The sequence below is a fragment of the Lemur catta genome, chromosome 5, assembly GCF_020740605.2.
Source record: "Lemur catta isolate mLemCat1 chromosome 5, mLemCat1.pri, whole genome shotgun sequence".
Taxonomy (NCBI): domain Eukaryota; kingdom Metazoa; phylum Chordata; class Mammalia; order Primates; family Lemuridae; genus Lemur; species Lemur catta.
Window position 1 is genome coordinate 52,371,610 of NC_059132.1, and position 19,065 is coordinate 52,390,674.

Consider the following 19,065-nt stretch of genomic DNA (forward strand, 5'->3'; position numbering starts at 1 on the left):
TTCCTTTTTGAAAGAAAAAAAAAACTCTCTTTCTCCTCTAATGACCAATTTATCTTTTTTTCTTTCTTCACAAGACAATTTTTAAAACGAGTACTCTACACTCAGTATTTTTAATTCCTTGTATTCACTACCCACTCCACAATCCAGCCTCCATTTCACTCAAATGATGATGGTATTAATCCTCAGGGTCATGATGGATATTAAATTATAACTATGAACTGAGCATTATTCAAGTTGCTCTAAACTGCTTGCCAGTTTAAGTATTATTAGCCCATTTTACAGGCAAGGAAACGGAGGATCAGAGAAGTCAAGTTCTTTGCCTGGAGATAAATAATAACCACAGTCAGTAAGAGGTGGTACAAAGGTTGGAACAAAAGTCAAATACTTTCGACTATGCCAGCTGTCTCTGCTGAAATGCCCATCCTGGGGTCACCAGTGAACTCTAAATAAACGGATACTTTTTAGTTCTCATCTTGCTTGATCTCTTTATAATATTCTTTTTTTTTCTTTACCCTCTCCTTCTCAGGGTATATAATATTTGATATTCTTATCCACTCTTTCAACATTATTGTTATGCAATATTTGGTGCCAACAAAAGAATGCATGGAAATATGTATTTAATATGAAGCATGATCATAATAAAATAAATGCCCATGAAACTACCAATTTTTTAAATTATATATACAATGAAGTACACATGGTTTTAAGTGTTCAGTTCAATTAAATTTTTGAACTTTTTATTTTAAAATACAGTTGACCATTGAACAACATGGGTTTGAACTGTAAGAGTCTACTTCTATGCAGATTTTCTTCCACCTCCACCACCCCTGAGATAAGACCAAGCCTCCCCTTCTTCCTTCTCAGCCTGCCCAACATGAAGGCAATGAGGATGAAGACCTTTATGGTGATCCACTTCCACTTAATGAACAGTAAATATATTTTCTCTTTCTTATGATTTTAATAACGTTTTCTTTCTCTAACTTATTTTAAGAATACAGTACCTAATACATATAACCTACAAAATGTGTATTAATTGTTTATGTTGTCAATGAGGCTGCCGGTCAACAGTAGGCCATGTTGTAGTTAAGTTTGGGGAGAGTCAAAAGTTATACGTGGATTTTCGACTGCGTGGGGAATTGACAGCCCTAACTCCTGTGTTTTTCAAGAGCCAACTGTAATTATAGATTTATAGGAAGTTCCAAAGAAATGTGCAATGATGTTGCGTGAGTCCTTCACCCTGGCTGCCCCAGTGTTGACACGTTGTATAACTATTGTACAGTAACAATGCCAGGGAATCGATGTCAGTACCGTCCATGGCACCAATTCTTTGGCATCTACCTGTGTACTCCTTTCTGCATCCCATTCCCTTGCCTACCCCAGAGAGAGCCACTATCCTGAATTTTGGATTGAACATTCTTTTAATTTCCAAGGTTTTACCACATATGCACATATCGTTGTGCAGAAAAAGGATTAACACAGCAGGCCTGAAGCTTCTCTCCTCACACGGGCCTGCTTGCAAAGTTGGCCTCGGCTGGTGTCTGGGAACCTGGATTTCAGGCGTGTTCCCAGCATTCGCTAACTGAAATAGGTGGCTCACGGTACGTACACTGTGCACACAAGGTGGGTCGTGCTCAACGCCTGCTTTTCTTCTGGGAGTCTGGAACTTGGGTAGGTGCTAGGCAGATGGTGTCTAGGTGACAGACCTCCAGTGGACACAGGCCTCAACACACTCGCTTCTCAGCGGTCAGCAGGCCAGGTGCTTCCCCGCGGTCGCCGGCTGCCGGGCGCAGACAGGAGGAACCCGGGCAGCCGTGGCCCAGCAACCCCGGACCTGGCCAGGCAGCAGCCGCAGCAGCAGCGCAGACCTCGGGGCAGATGCCGCAGCCGCGGCCAAGCCGGGTGGCCAGCGGGGCCGAGGCGGCACAGAAGCGGAACCAGCCGCTCGACCCGGCCTGGAGGCGAGTGCCCAGCGCCGGTGCCCCCTGCGGCTGGAGGCAGACGGGGAGGAGCGGGCGCGGCGGGAGCGCTGAGGCCGGCTGCCAGCCCGCAGGCCCCGCGGGCATCTCGCTCGCCGACCCCGAAGCAGCCCCGGGGGAGCCGCGGCCCCCGCGCAGGTGCCCAAGCTGCCGCCAGAGGCGCGTCCCCCGGGCCGTGGGGGGTGGAGCCCGACCCCTCAGCAAGCCCCGCCGAGTGGAGCTGAGGGCCGCCACCCGTGGCCGTCCCCGAGTGTGCGCAGTGGCGCCTAACGGCTCGGCGCGGCTCTGCCTGGCGGTTAACTCGGTGTGGGAGGCCGGAGCCGCGGTTTCCTTCTTGGAGCCTGTGGCCAGACCGGGATTTCTGGCCTGGGTCGGGCTGGGGGCCTGCAAAGGCGGGGTGGGGAGAGGCAGGAGGTGGGGGGTCCGGAAGCCGAGGCCGCTCCGCGAAGAGCTTTGCCCCCGGGAGGAAGGAGGGCAGGGTGGCGCCCGCCCGCGGCAGCATGTGGCAGGCCCTGCTGGGCACCGGGCACGAGGTTCCTCGCAAGGCCTACTTGAAGACCTGGTACAAAATCCACATGGCGGACCTCAAGCCCATCCACACGGCTGCCTGCCTGGGCGACGTGGAGAAAGTGGAGAGTATCCTTTCGAGGGAACCCTACATCCTGAATGAGAAGGATTGGGTGCACAGGTAACAGGAACCGCGGGCAGGGCTGGGCCGGGGGGTTGCGGGGGACCCGCCCTTTCCCAGACTCGGCCTCCCCGGCGCTGCTGACCCGGGGGCTGGGCTCCCCTCCCCCGCAGGCCCCGGCACTGGGAGGGGACGCGCCCGGGCCACCTTTGTGAGCAGCAACACAGAAACAAAACGTTTGCTGGTTTCCAGCGCACTGCATTCCCCTTTTAGAGCTCTTTAACAACAATTTTAAAGTGATTTAAGGAACAAAATTCAGTATACATAGTGTTTTATTTTTAATGTATACATTTTAAAACATGTTATGTACATTATAGAAAGGTGCTTAAGGAGAGAAATAATTCCCATACTATATTGACTTCTGGGAAAAAAAATTCTACATAAACCAAATAAAAATATGAAAGTTTTAAAATTTTTGAGTGACACATGCTGTCTGCCTTTTACTATTGTGATGATATTAAGAAATTTGGGAATGGAGCGAGCAAAGCCTCGCCCTTCTGGATATGAAAAGATGCTATTTCCACAGCTTGATCATTTACTAACAGTTGAAGAGACAAATGAATGGAACAGACTAGAAAATCCAGAAACACCAAAAAAAAATGTAAGAATTTAGACCTTGATAATGGTGACATTTTGTATTAGAAGGCAAAGGTGAATTATTGGTAAATGAAATGCCTGTTACCTTTTTGGAGGAACCTAGCTAGATTTTTATGTCACAAAAATAAGTTCCTGATGGAATAGAAATCACAAATTTTAAAAATAGGAAATGAGAAAAGTGCCAGAAGAAAACACAAATGCCTATTCATACAGATATATTTTTATGTTGACAGAGACCTTCCTGAGAATGACCTTGCAGGCAAGCATTGATTGTGAAGGTTGATTTAGCGGAAAAAAAAAGTAAACCCTCCCTATGTCAGAAAGAAATTAACAAAATAAAAGACAACATATTAGCCACACACATGCAAACAAACATGCATATATCAGCTGAAAAACGTATGTTAATTTTACATAGAATTCTTTCAAATCAACAACAAATAACCTGAAGTGTAATTTAAAATTGGGCAAAATACTTTTTTGTAGATCTTCAAGTGACCTGTACATACAGGATAAAACATTTAGTGTTACTTGTAAGAGAAGGCATTTGATTTATCCAGAAAGTGTGTCATTCCATTTTACAAAAATATGCTTAGGAAATAATGAGAGATAGATGCAATTTGTTTTTGTCTCCACTGTTTAAAATAGCAGTGTATTAAAAAGATTCTATATAATGGATTTTATATATAAATTCCAGTGCATCCAAGGGTGAAATAATATATGACCATTGAATGTGGGCATAGATATAGGTATATGTTGACATGTGAGAAGTATTTGGTATATCGACTGAGGAAAAAATACCAGTTTGATTATTAAAATATCAGTACACACAATCACCCTATGGTCTTGCCTTTGCCAAAAATACTTAAAAATGTGATACAATTTGTTATTTCTGGGCATTTGTATTATAAGGGAAGTTTTTTTCCTTTTTCTCTTCTGTGATTTCTGCAATGAGCATGTATAAAAATTCTAGTGAAAGTTTATTACTAATGAAATGATCCCGGGAAGAGCAGAAATATGAATCTTGCACAGATAGAGATAATTTCTTACTTCCTATTAATTTATCATTTTTTGTGCATGTGGATTGGAATCTTCTGCCAACTTTTAGCCTCTTCAGAGGTAAAGGGAATCTTTTTGTGTGTGCTTGTAAATTTTATTATGTATACATTTTATCATAGACATATGTTTTTGTTATATATAGATTTATTATATATATGCCAACTATTATATAAGAATCATTTTATTTTGGTTGTACTCTTATGAAAATGAAAAATAGTAAATAGAGACGGTCATTCCAATATTCATTTTGAAAAAATGAGCCACACCCATTTACTTGAAACCTGAGTTTGCTTTGTGTTGAAATTTTTTGAAAATCAAAGTAAGACTATGAATACTTTGTTTTAAAAACATTTCGTTGTTCTTTCAGCCTTCTTTTTCCGTAATACTGTTAAGAAGTGAAATTTATTTAACTGCCAATCATGTGATCAGAACTGCCACAGATCTGTTGTATATACCATATTTCACTTAATGTGAGGCACCATGGATTGTGTGATGACCCATAATTTTATTTATTAATAAGAGAATGTTGAAAATGCTGCCCAATATGTTTGAAATAAATTATGAATGACAAGTGGCATTCCAGTGTCAGAGATGTTAAAATGTAAGAAAATGAGTTTCTTAGAATCCTTGAACTACAGTGTTGTCTCTGATCTTTAAAACCAACCACAAGGTAGGTGTAGTTGTATCATTTACTGAATTCATGTGTTGTCTTTGGTGAGTAGTAATAGAAATAATGATAATATTTAACAATCATTGAGCTGCTGTTTGCACTAGGAACTGCTCTAAATACTTTGCGTAAATTCTCATTTAAACATCACCATGGTGTCCTGTGTGACAGATGCTATTTTCATCCCCATTTTATTGATGAGGAAATTGAGATGTGGAAAGGCTAAGTGATAGCTAATAAGTGACAACCTTAAAGTAGGATTCAAACCCCACTTGCCCTGAATCCAAAGGCCAAGCTCGTTGTGTACAAATAGGCTGCTCTTTCATTAATTATTGAGGAGTAAGAGCTAATAAGCATTGTACTTTCTTCACAAGAACATCAAGTATTTGTTTTGAAGGCAGAAGTATCACATCTGATTTATTGTTTACAGTTACGTGAATCACTGTATGTTTTGAGATAGTGCTCTACAATTTCCTAACAGGTCCTCTCACTTTCATAGGACTGCTCTACATTTGGCCTCTGCCAAGGGCCATGCAGAAGTGGTGAGACTCCTGGTGAATAGAAAGTGCCAACTTAACAGGCATGACAACAAAAGGAGGACAGCTCTGATAAAGGTATGTAGCAGCCGGCTCTTTCAGCATGCGATGGATTGGATTGAAATACATAGAATAAAAATGAATGTAGCTCCTTTAAATATGACTCATTGGTGAAATCTGTGGAAAGTTTATTTTGAATTCCTAGAATTTGCTGTCTTGTTTCTTCGTCTAATACTGACAGGCCGTCCAATGCCAGGAGGAGGAATGTGTGACCGTTCTGCTGAGAGGTGGTGCCGATCCAAACTTTCAAGATGTGTATGGCAACGCTGCTCTTCACTATGCTGCCTATCACCAGAACGTACCAATAGCAGAAAAACTGCTTTCAGGCGGTGCATATATTGACCCAAAAAACAAGGTATAGATCAACTTTCTTTTCAAAATATTTGAGATGCATTTGTTTTAACATTGACGTATGTAATTGTCAATTTTCCATATGTGGGATCTGAAGCATTCCCTGAATGAACATATTTTAAAATAACTTAATTGTTTAAGATTTTACTTTAAATATTGATACTTTTAAAGAAGCATTAGGGGGTATAGCTTTCCTTTATGCACTTATGGTCAATGTTTGTGACAACACTGAATTTGTTAAAGGTAAAACTTGTTTATTCAAGAGTTGTCTTTTTTCCAACCCTAGTGTTTTTTTCTAATTAGTGTAAAACTACACAGGAAAGCCAAATTTGCCCTGGCAATAGACTTTATCTTAAAACTCAAACAAAACTAAAGAATTTTATGGTAAATGGAAGTCTGGCTGCTACTGATAAGTTCCTTAAAAAAGTGATTGGTATGAAAGTGACTTCTCTCTCAGTGGCAAGGGTTAAGGCAAACAAATGGAAAGGGAAAAGGAGACCAGTCATAAACATGAAGGCCTGTTTGGAAATTGAGGGAAAATACCAAGAAGACTTTTTCTGTGTGTGTGTTTTGTGCGTTTGCTTTCAGTGGATATGCTTAGACCAGGTAATGTTGGTTTTGAGAATAATAACTCTCTTCGGGGGAAAGAGAGTTAGTGAGTTGTACACTTGCCTAGAGTTCAGTTTCAAGAGGTCACTGGCGAAGCCAGATTGACAGTGAATAGGTGTTGATGCAGGGGGGAAGCCTTCGGAAGAGGGAAGGATGAATAATTAACTGAGTCATTATCCTATGCTTGCAGAAACAGCCACTCAGACAAGAGTCTACTGGAATGCCTTGATGGGGAGGTGGGAGATAAGGAGCGTATAACTAGCAAAATCCAGTTGCATTTTGAGTTTATTAGTCTCTACTCTACCTGTATGCAGGAAAATTAAGTGCTCTCTCTTACTCTTTCTTCTTTTTGGCCAAATCACCAAATAACAATTGGAATTGGCCATTTAAGTGAGAAATGACACTAAAGTGGTTGTCTGCTGCAATAGTTGTCAGCTAGAATCCTGCATCACAATGACTTGTAGAAATTAAAAAATAAATCTTCAGGTCTGGGATCTCCTGTGAAGATTTTGATTTAGTAAATCTAATAAGGCCTGGACATGTATATTTAAAAATATTTCCTCAGAGCTGGGCACAGTGGCACGTGTCTATATTCCCAGCCACATGGGAGGCTGAGGTGGGAGGATCATGTGAGCCCAGGAGTTCAAGTTCAGCATGGGCTACATTGTGAGACCCTCTCTCTAACCAGGAAGGAATTTTTTTTTCCTCAAGATTCTGATACAGTTTTGGTTTAAAATAACTGAATATATAAATGTAAAGTATAAATTCTCATATTTCAAAACCTAAGAAATCTCTAGAAGAGTTGGAGTTTGATAGGTGCTACTTCCTTCAAATCTCTCCTTTCCACTAATATTAGCCTGACATTTATCTTTCTTTACTGACATCTTCTGTGGCATGGCAGTTGAAAGGAATATTATTATCAATATCTGTCAGCTTACAGAATAACACCTTTTCCTTCTGACTATCAATCATTAACTGCCATCCAGAGAGTCCTTAGAATAATTTCCTTATGGGCAATCTTTCAGTAAGTAGAGGTGGACTCTTTCAGGATTTTGCATCTCCTTGCTGTCCTTCAGGTGATTAGGTCAACAAATGTTTACTACAAGCAGGATTTTCTCAATGAGCATAGTAGCAAATTCTGAACCTTTTTTTCAGTTGAGGCTGGATTATGGACTATGTGAGTATGTCTGTTACATTACTAGGGCTTGGGGATAATCAGGATGGCAGTTTTAAACACTGACAACCATAAAGGTTGTTAGAATACAGATAGGAATTCTTTTAATATTTTAGTTTCAGCAGTCCTATGAACTAATTAACCATTGGAGTAACAATCTGGGAAAATAAAATACCAATAGATTGTAAATGAATAGTTTAAAAAATTCTTGAAGTGAGTATTATGAGTCTTAGTAGCAATTTTTATTACATGTTGGGCCTGATATTTTGGCAAAACCTGTGATGGTAAAGAAAGGAAAGCCTTTACCTCCAAGTACTTGCTTTATGCACAACCATTTAGAAACATCCATAGCAAATGTTAAAAACACAAGGGCTGTAGTCTAAATGCGGCCTGTAGGTAGGTTGAGTTTGCCTCCATAAATTGAGTCAACATGTGAAAGTTAGGGGACTTGCAGAAACCTGGATTTCAGACTTCCCTTAACGAATCAAATGTGGTGTCCCTGGAGCCCATATTCCCATTTGGTAACTGTACAGAGGTTGCCCCTTTACAGGAGGTGTATGTTCTCCAGTTTGCTCCTGTGCCCCCCAGGGACTTCTGATTTCCAGGTCATCTACTTTGCCTCCATAAGTATTTGAGGGTAGAACTCCTGTTTTATATGCATTTTGATAAAGATTTGAAGGTTTTCATGAGAGTTTATACTTGTTCATACCATATAGTATATGGTATTAATATTATGTATTAATCCTTTAGTAATGAGGTTGAATATTATAATTTAGAAGTTTTCTTAAAAACTCTTTTCTTTATAAATATCATAAATATTCAGCCTCCCATTAGAATGTCTATAAGCCCTTTTAGATTAATCATGGTTATAGTTGGATAGGTTATGCATGTTGCAGACCACATCGTATCTTTCTCCTGGGCATTGCCACATCAAACTGCAGGTGATTTAGGGGCTCTCATTATGCTAGAAATAATCCATATAGGTCAGTATTAGAACTTCAGTTGATAAGCCATTGTATTTATATTCTGATTTATAATTTTCCTAAGATAAAAGACATTTTTACATAGCAATTGAAATGGAAACCATAATAAAAATGGATTAAAATAAAGTAGATAAATACATTAGGGTCCCAGGATTATCATTATAATTGAGAATAAAATTTCAGACTGAGCTAAGATAAATGTCTATCATCTTGTCATAGGAGGAGCTGCATGGACCATTTAATAGTAAGGAATCCAAGCTGCTTTGAAGCCTATCCCTTTTAATTCATAGCCTATTTCTTTAGTGATCCATTTGGAGCAGGAGTGCCTGCTGTTGGCACCTGGGTTCCTCACACCATTGAGGGAGGAGAATCAAGCGAGTTTGTGTCACCTGGAGGAAACCTCCACCTTTACTGAAAAGCTCTCAGAAGTATCTCTGAAGGTCTAATTTCTCACGTGTTAATGTTCCACAGAAAATTATTGCCAAATAGGGATTAGGTAAAGTTCAAGAGATTTCTTTGGTACTGGTCATATAATGCACAGTTTTGTAATATTTCTCTAAAGTAGGTGGCCATGGGATCTTTCTGTTGGGGTATAGTCCTTAACTTCTGGTAAAGTAGATATTCTTTGGAATGTTGTTTAAGAAACACTGTTGTGGAGATAACAATTTAGATCCTTAATTCAATAAAAAGCATTTACTACTGTGTCTTAGGGTTTGGGGATGTGGAGGAAAAGATACAGCCCCTGCCCTCAAGAAGCTCTTGGTGTAGATGGGAAACAATAAAATAATGCCAGTGTACTGTGATAAATGCTGTGATAGAAGCAAAGATCCTTGCAGCCATGAATGTTTGCAGTGACTGTGCAGATGGCGGGAGTTAATGTGGAGAGGCAGAGGAGGGGTGTTTCCAAGGGAGGGAGCAGCACATGGGAAGGCACAGAGGGATGAGTTGGAAAGGATACCTTGGGTTTCCTTTCTCTACTATATGTTTAGGTTCATAGGATCTTATATAACGTTTCAATTCAGTTGAGAAATATGTAATTTTGTGAATGATAAATTGTTTTGCTGCCTTGCAGAGTCACCTCACACCACTTTTACTTGCTGTAAGTGAAAAAAAAGAGGAAATGGTGGACTTTTTAGTAAAGAAGGGAGCAAACATAAATGCAGTTGATAAGCTGAAAAGGTACAGTGGTTAGTTCTGTTTTTTTTTAAATAAACCTGAGTGTTATTCTAGAGTGATAACAGTCACTCAAGTCAGAAATATTATTATAAATTATTGAATTATTATAAATTAATGAAAAGATTAACTTAAAATTATTGGGATATGATTTGTGAAAATCAAAAATCATCACTTAGGTAGAAAAGGAATTATTTGGACTGGGCAATATAAAGAACAGTATATAGTAGGATTCATCTTCTCTTATAATAGTGACTGATGTTTAATTATTTATAATCTGATGGTTTTGGTCATGCGACATTGTATTACCTGAAGGGGTTTCATGTTAGTTTTCATAGTCTTCTAAAGTGTGGGCTTTAACTTTTAGTTCACTTTCTGACTCAATAATAAACTTCTTAATGCTTTTGTAGTATTTCTTAAACTTCTGCTTCTCATATACTTCTCCATTAAAAATGCTCTATAGTAAACATAAATCAGAAAATCATTTTCTCGTTTGGGTGACTCTTTGCTTGCTTTAACTTGCTTTATTTGATGAATGTTGATGTTAGCTTTTCCCTAAAGGACTGTTAATTGCTATTACCAGACAATGTGGGTTAGTCAAGTGTTTTTATTTTTCATTTCTAGTGGTATTTTGATGTTTTTCTTTTTAATCAGTATGAGCAGAGGGAAGAAAGCTTAAATTTAACAAACTTCCTTTAATGAAGACAAACCATAGTTGGGTGACAGAGAAAAGAGAGAGGCTTTAGATTCACACAACACTGGGTGTAATTCCTGGCTTCCCCACTCGCTAGGCGTGTGACCTTGGAAACATGACTTACCATCAGATATGTCTTCTGATATGAAAAGGAGGATAATATTATATCCTTCCAGGGTGGTTGTGCATAAGTAAGATTATATATAGAAATATATATATTATTTTATATTTATATGTACTCACTGAATTGCTTTAATTCATTGCCTAGCATGTGCTTATCAGCATCACTGATGGAAAGTGCTGTGACTACTGTTATTGCCATTGTTGCTAATGTTATTATTTTAAGCCTACTCTTTCTCGTCTGACCCCTAGGTACTTTGAATTGCCATATATTATATCAGACTAGGGGAGACATAGAGAAGTCTTCATTTAATTCTTTGCCCACTTGAGATAAGTGATCTCAGCAAAGAATTAGCAACTTCCACTGTCATACCCCAGAGTGACAGATGAGAGGCTTCCTTTTTGTCCCTTCCTTTTAGTCTTGGTGGTAATTTACCAAGATGAACATTGAACACCCAAGACACTTATGTCTGTTAGGACATACAAATGGTTAATTCTAAACTGACAGGCAAGATATTAAATTGGTAAAGAATAACAGATTAGCTTTTATTAAATGTAACTTTATTTAAGCTCCAAAGGGTGAAGTTATCTCTCTGTTATTTTAGAAGTGCTCTCGAGCTTGCGAAAGACTCTGAGTCATCACGTATAGTCAGTCTTCTTCAGCAACGTCGTGATGTCTCTTCTGAAGTTCTCTTGGGACAGGCCGCAGGAGATTATGCCATTGCCAGTGGTTTTAATAAGTAAGTGTCTACATGAAAAGACTAGTTAGCACTAAATTGAGGTTTAACATAATTAGAACTATTGCGTCTTATACATCAGATGAGAGAGATTCCATGGTTTGATTCAGGTAATTTTGGAATGGCAGAGAATTAGTCCACTTCATTAGCCAGAAATCAAGCAAAAGACTAGACTAGTTAGAAATATCAATGGGTGCAGGATTCTTTATCTCATGACTTATAAGACATTTATCCTTAGTAAGGATCCCAACGTTGTCCTTTTCATTTCAAGTATAACCCCTGTTCATGGGGAGAAAAATCATGTCACATGTTTGATTTTGATAATTTGTAATTTGGGTCTTGAAATGTCCAGTTTAATAGAAAATCTGTACTGTTTCCTGGGGGTTATGTCCTCTACCCTCCTGCTTGAATTTTTGAAGAAACTAAGGGGTTCCTTAAGTGCAAGGAAGACAGTCCTTATTGCAAGTCTGAAGGAGGGAAATGCTAGGCTTGGTGGCTCTAATCCTAGCACTTTGGGAAAGTGGCTCTAATCCTAGCACTGTGGGAGGGTGAGGCAGGAGGATTACTTGAGGCCAGGTGTTTAAGACCAGCCTGGACAAGACAGCTAGATCCCATCTCTAAAAAAAAAAAATTAGCCATGATGGTGGACCACGCCTATATTCCTTGCTAGTCAGGTGGCTGAGGCAGGAGGATCACTGGATTCCAGGAGTTTGAAGCTGCAGTAAGCTATGATCGTGCCACTGCATCCCAGCTTGGGTGACAGAGTGAGACCATGTCTCTAAAAAAATTCATAACATCTGAATTAAGGAAGGGAATAAAAGGATATTTCAATCATTCCATTGTTTCTGTTGCTTCTGTTGCTGCATTTTTGCTATTGGAACTGGTCCTACAGGGCTGGGCGTGGTGGCTCATGCCTGTAATCCTAGCACTCTGGGAGGCCGAGGCAGGAGGATTGGTTGAACTCAAGAGTTCAAGACCAGCCTGAGCAAGAGTGAGACCCCATCTCTGCTAAATAATAGAAAAAAATAGCCAGATGTGGTGGGTCACACCTGTAGTCCCAGCTACTCAGGAGGCTCAGGCAGGAGGATCACTGAATCCCAGGAGTTTGAAGCACCAGTAAGCTATGATTGTGCCACTGCATCCCAGCTTGGGTGACAGAGTGAGACCATGTCTCTAAAAAATTTTGTAAAATCTAAAAAAGGGAAGGGAATTAAAGGACATTTCAATCATTCTGTCAGTTCTGGTGCTGCCTTGTTGCTTTTGAGACTGGTCCTGCAGTCTGGGAAGGATTGACCTTTGCTACCAGGGTGCCCTCACTGACCCAGATCCCGCAGTCTTCATGGTGATACGTACTTAGATTTCAAAGTTACTTTTTTTTAGATCACATTCAAATGCTTAATTGCTCAGCCATCATTCCCAAAACACCAGTACTCTGCTCTGGCATTCGGGCCTCATAGCTTTAGCCACACACGTAGTGAGCAAGTTGACCTTTCCCTCACACTCAGAACTGTCTGTGGAGTACTCATGTTAGCCTAGACTTAGCCTAGACCTTTGAGCAAGGTCTCAAAGATAATGGTCGGTTACCCTTTGAGGCCTTTGTCTTTTCTACAGCAAAGAAAAGTTGGGATTGTTCTAAAGTGTCAGAGAGGTTCAAATAATGTTACAGGAAGCGATGAGAATTTCCTTACTTCTTTGCTACCACATCTGTACCCTGAGGCCCCTTTCTATCCCGTGTAGCACCTTTTCTTAGGTAGTAGAAGTTCCCATATTGTCCTTCCCCAGAGTAGTGGGCACCAACTCACAGCTGGCCTGGCAAGTGACCTGTTTGCCATAATAATGAAAACCTCCCAAGCCACTTGCGTGTGTGTGTCACGTTTTAAAATTATTTTCAAATTCTTCCTAGCAAGAAAGCCATTCAACAGAATTCTCTGAATCTAAAGTAGAATAGTTGAATTTAACAGAGCCAAACCTCATCCATGACTCATCAGTATCCACATAGAAAAGTAGGGCTTTGTGTTTGCTCCGGCAGCATATATACTAAAATTGGAACCCTGCAGAGAAGATTAGCATGGTCCCTGCCCAAGGGAGACATGAACATCGGTGAAGCATTCCGTGTTTTATGCAGTCCCTGAAACATCATGTGCCCATTTTCTGACTAGCTCCAAGGTAACAGTGTGTGTCAAGGCAAAACAGGTGACACCCAATATTAAAATTGTGTTGGGACTTTCAGTACAGAAATAGTCTCATAATGTGATCTATGAAATGGCAGTGGAGCTCAGTAGTGTGGAATGTTGTGTGCAAATATGTTGTTAGTACTTAGAAATGAGAAAATGTCAACTTGCATTGCCTTTGTTCAACTTAAAGTAGGGTTTTGCCTTGCATGTCAGTTGGAGATGAGCATGGAGATTAAGCATCATTCTAGCAAAGATCTGCTGATTAAGAGTTTGAGCAGGTAGAGGAGGAACAGTAGTAGTCCAAGCTAGGTTTTGACATCCATTAATTTTCTGCCCTCTCTGAGATTGAGTAGCTCAGAAACAATGGACAATTATGTTATCCCATTTAATGAGGTAATATTTATAAGAAATTTTGTTAAAATTATGAAACAGGTGAGATTCCCTGAATTACAAGCCACAAACAGTATAATAAGTAATAAACAAGGGTAGGACTTAGTAATATTTTCTGAAAACTGGATCATTTGAGTATTACTACCTATGGAAAAATACAATTGTGTTTTGTTTGGGATTCCAAAGTCATTTCAGCCATAAAGTTCAAGGACAAATTATTCCATTGATTCCCTATCTTTCTGAGCCTTGTAAAAATGTTATCTCATTAAATGTTGTTTAAGAACCTAGTGAACTAAGGCAGTAAAATCCTTATTTTTAGAAGACAATGAGCCTGAGAGAAGCAACTTGTCCAAGAACAAATAGCTGTTGCTTACAGAGAGCTAGGACTTCTTCTGAGTTCAGGACACGTTGCATCATGTCAAGGGACCTCTGGTTAATTCACTGATCTGTACTGCCTCCCTTCATGAGTACTTCACTTTACTTTTCTTCTTCTTTAACTAGAAGCTTAATAAGAAGTTTGTTGAGCTTAGAAATTTGAGGTGTATGGGATAAAGTTCTGTTATCAGCTCTGATACTGTCTGAAATATTCTTAAGAATTTAATTTATTTGGTAAGTGTTTTTCATGTCAGTATTAAAATAGTAGTTTTATTTATTGCATATTTCATACATAGCATTCCCCAGCAAATTTCAGAACATAAAGCAGAAAAGATACCAAAAAATCCTTCTGAAAATAGCAATTCAGGTAAGCCTTCTGACAGTGAATGACTCTTGATGGTCCTATCGTAGATACAAAAGTAAGAGTAATGAAGTTTTGAGCACAAAAGAGCAATTAAGAAAGTCAGTGTATAAATCGTATGTATATTTTTTTCTTGATTTCTTCTTTAGTATTCTAGAATCCAGAATTATTTTTAGAATTTAATTGTAAGTAATTTCTTATCTCAAACAGTATTGTCTGAAAAAAATCACTTATTTAATTACGGTCCCTAAAATCCTGTTTGATGTTTTTGGCTAAATAAGAAAGAAGATTTTTAAGTTAGTATGCTCTATGTTTCCACTACTATCACATTATACCAAATTGCATTTGTTATAAAAATGGTCCTTCTATTTAATTTTTATGATAAATGGTTTGCATTTAGTGACTATTAATTACAGTTGACCTTCAACCACACGAGCGTTAGGGGCATCGATTCCCCTCTCAGTCGAAAATCTGTGTATAGTGTTTTCTTAATACTTTCCAAAACTTTACTTACAGCCTACTGTTGACTGGAAGCCTTGTGATAACATAAATAGTCAGTTAACACATAGGTTGTATGTCATATCTGTTATGTATCTTATTCTTACAATTAAGTAAGCTAGTGAAAAGCAACTGTCATGAAGAAAATCATAAGGAAGAAAAAATACATTTCCTATTCATGAACTGGAAGTGGATCATCATAAAGATCTTTATCCTCTTTATCTTCACATTGATAAAGGCTGATAAAGAGGAGGAGGAATAGGAGAGGTTGGTCCAGCTGTGTCTGGGTGACAGAGCAGAAGAAAATCTGCATCTAAGTGGACCCCTGCAGTTCAAACACCTGTTGTCAAAGGGAGACTATGTATTTGTATTACATAGTGATTTGTGTCATGGAAAAGTAACTATTTTCAAAACAGAGAACTTGAAACTGTCCTTACAAATTAATAAAAAGGGGTTCAAGGTGAGAACTGTGGTAAGGGCCTAGCTAAAAATAACACACTGGCCTAGCTAAAAAAGAAACGATAATAATTAGTCACTATTCCCCTGTTTGCTTCTCTATAATTGCCACTCGGGGGCCACACAACTGGTGATCATAAAGTTTCTTAACTTCTCCCCATAGCTGGTGTCAATAAAGATTCTTAACTTTCTCCACAGACAACTTGTCACCTCTTTGAAACCTAAAGGTTGTTCTTAAGAATAGCCTCCAGGCCCCGCATTCCAGTGGATTGGTTAACCCACCCAGACCAGCAGCCCAGACCAAGAAACGGACTCAACTGGAATTGTGACCCCAGCAGCTGCAGAAACACAAGATGATTTCTATACTCTAATATAATTTTGCCCTAGTTAAACCTGATTACCTAATCCCTTGCCTGCCAAACTATCCTTAAAAACCCTGCCTCCCAAATTCTCGGGGAGGCAGATTTGAGAAATTTCTCCTATCTCCCCTCTTAGTGCTATGGGGAATAAAGCTCTTTCTCTGCCATAAAATCTGCTGACTCAGTGTATTGGCTTCTTGGGCAGTGGGCAAATGAACCTGGTTCGGTGGCAACAAACTCAAAAATACCTTTCTGGTAACATAAACAAATGGTAATAGTAACTGCAAAATGTACCTAGTGTGCACCAATACCAATAGGAGAGTATTATTTTATGTATTTACTGTTGGAGACAAGGTCTCACTCTGTTGCCTGGGCTAGAGTGCAGTAGGATCGTCACAGCTCACTGTAACCTCAAACTCCTAGGCTCAAGTGATCCTCCTGCCTCAGCCTCCCGAGTGTTGAGACTACAGATGCATGCCACCATGCCTGGTTAATTTTTCAATGTTTTTGTAGGGACAGGGGTCTTGCTGTTTCTCAGGCTGATCTCGAACTCCTGGCCTCAAGTGATCCTCCTGGCTCAGCCCCCTACAGTGCTAGGATTATAAGCATCATGAGCCACCATACCCAGCCAGTAGATTATTTAATAAAGATACCTACTGAGTAGAGAAGTCAGAAAAACAATTCTTTGTTGAGAAGCACAGATTATGTTACAATCCCTTAAACTAACAAGGCCTCACTATTACTGACTTCATTCCCCTTAGGTTGAAACCAAATGAGATATATTTACCTCACTAGAACAAGATGTGTTCTCCTATCTGCTGGATAATTGTCAGGATAACAGTGACTTTGCGTCCATTAGCCAAAAGATTTTCATAAGAAATATTCCATTAGCATAAGTCTGGGCTTAACTAATTATAATAAAAGTAGAAAAGTATTTCACAATAACAAAAATGCTACTGTGCTACCTAGATGGGACACCTACATCCTTGTACAATCTGAAGTATATGAGGGCACCTTTAATGTAGCATATATTTATCAAAGAAATTCCATAATTTAGGTATTGTAAGTTGCAGGAGACAAAGATGGAGTAGGCATAGTTTTGGTCTTTAAGGTGCTTATAATAAAATAGACCTGTTCCTGTTTAATTTCTGTGTTTCTTCAATGGAATTATCAAACCATTTTTATTCGTTTTATTCACTTGCCCACCTCACAAATAACTATCAAATGTCTTTTGGGTGATAAGTATTGTTCTGATATAACTGAACACATACATTTTAAAAATATAATCAAGAGCTTGTTTTTATTGTTATTTTTATTATTTTTATTATTTTTATTATTTTTATTATTTACTACTTTATTCAGTAGTTACTGTGTGCCAGATGCCCTCTGGGAGCTTATTAATATAATCCTCATTTACCTTGTACTTACTGTGTTAAACATGTGCCAGACACTTTAAGTCTATCGTGCAGAATTAATGCTTTAAAACAGTGACTAGGCTTTAAGGTAAGCAAGGCAGAGTGAGTAGAAGTTTGCCAGGTAAAGAGGCAGAAAGATGATGCTTGGCAGAAGAAACATCTAAAAGGATTGCATGCTAGGCCCAAGAATAGCAAGTGCAAAAGCTGAGACGCATGAGTCAGCTTTGCAGAGTTTGTGAGCAGTTCCATTTTGCTGATGTAAAAGGTGTGGTGTGAGAGTTTGGGAGTGAGGGGAATACCTAGGTAAGGCAAGCTTATGGAAGACTTGTTAATACTATAGAAATGGGTAGATCTTACCCTGTAGGCCATGGGAAATTTCTCAGAATACTTTTGGCTGGAAAGAATAGACGAGGTAACTAACAGTGGCTAAAACACAACTAGAGTTGTTGGAGTGGTTCAGTGATAGCATCAGGATCCCACTGGTTGTCCCTCTTCCAGCTGTGCTGTTGGCGGTGTTTTGTCCATGTCTCCTTTCATGGTTGGCTAATTAGCAATAGTTCTGAACATCCCGTTCTCACAAGACAATATCTACAGGCCGGAAGGGCAGGTTTTCTTCACGAGATTGATACAAACAAGAAAAAACTCAGAAGCTTTCAGTGCACTTCCCATAACATTTTATCGGCTGGGTTACACCACATGCTCATTGCTAAACCAGTCACTGGAAACACAGATTCAATTACTGTGATTGGCTTAGAATAATCGTTTCTCTTTTGGGATCTGGGAGGGGTATTAAGATGATAAAAATTCAAATAGAATTAATTGTGTGTCTCCAGGAAGAAAGAATCAGGATGGGGGGCCAGCAAAGTTTACTGCAGGGATTCATTGCAGAATTTTGAGCAGGGGAGTCACAAGATTAGAACTGACTATGAGGGCATTTTCTGCCTCAGTCCAATCATCACCAGCATCAGGGGAATGTCTTTTGTCCTTTGTCCCACAGTAGATGGCTCAGCAGAATTGCAGGGCCTGCGTCCAGGCAAGGTGGAGTTCTGGGCGGATGTCACGAGATTATCTTTTCTGAAGATGGAAGGAATCCGAATCATCAACTGTAGTTGAACAGTAATTGTCTGAAGCTGAAAGACCTACCTTTAAAAACTCTGTATTTCTGTTTATGATTAGGATGATGGCATTTTAGACAGGAGTCTCTGCCAGCAAATTAATAAATTTCTCTTTCCTACTCCTCAAACCAATTGTCCTTGTTCTGATGTGGCCTCGGGGAGATGTGCCGAGCTTTGGGTAACAGATTTGGCATCCCTGGGCGGGCCCTTCGGTTCCCTGGTGGAATGGCACCTGTGACTGCCAGAAGAGTCAGAGAACAGCCCTGGGACAAGCCATGGGTCTTCTCTAGTAGAAGCTTCTTGTTGAGATAAGAGAGTACGGGATGGTCCCAGCAGTTGCTGGAACATGTTTTAACTCCAGAGAACTCCCAGCTATCCCCCCCAAAATAGGTATAACTCCCACAACCTGAACTGAGTTGAAGAGAAGAAAACGGATTTGAACAGTGTCCAGATGCCATGGCCACGTGTTTGGTTAGTTCCCCGCTGTACACACTGAGACCC

At 39.6% G+C, this 19,065-nt stretch overlaps 1 protein-coding gene and 1 non-coding gene across 2 annotated transcripts; both read left to right on the plus strand.

Annotated features, from left to right (window-relative positions):
- The first annotated feature begins 2,467 nt into the window (after positions 1-2,467).
- LOC123638777 (putative ankyrin repeat domain-containing protein 19) lies at positions 2,468-18,562 on the plus strand. Its single transcript, XM_045552607.1, has 7 exons — positions 2,468-2,664; positions 5,484-5,598; positions 5,762-5,935; positions 9,770-9,876; positions 11,290-11,424; positions 14,657-14,727; positions 18,447-18,562. Exons 1-7 carry the CDS (start codon positions 2,477-2,479, stop codon positions 18,560-18,562), a joined length of 906 nt encoding a protein of 301 aa, XP_045408563.1. The 5' UTR covers positions 2,468-2,476.
- Positions 13,435-13,541, plus strand: LOC123638996. Its single transcript, XR_006735565.1, has one exon. It is a non-coding gene; the product is annotated as a U6 spliceosomal RNA (small nuclear RNA).
- Positions 18,563-19,065: the final 503 nt, after the last annotated feature.

Bases quoted from the DNA above. Each gene is read 5' to 3' on its own strand.
- LOC123638777 (XM_045552607.1), top strand. From the start codon at position 2,477: ATGTGGCAGGCCCTGCTGGGCACCGGGCACGAGGTTCCTCGCAAGGCC. The intron at 5,936-9,769 runs GTATAGATCAAC...GCTGCCTTGCAG, and splicing joins ATATTGACCCAAAAAACAAG to AGTCACCTCACACCACTTTT. The intron at 14,728-18,446 runs GTAAGCCTTCTG...TTTGTCCCACAG, and splicing joins TTCTGAAAATAGCAATTCAG to TAGATGGCTCAGCAGAATTG.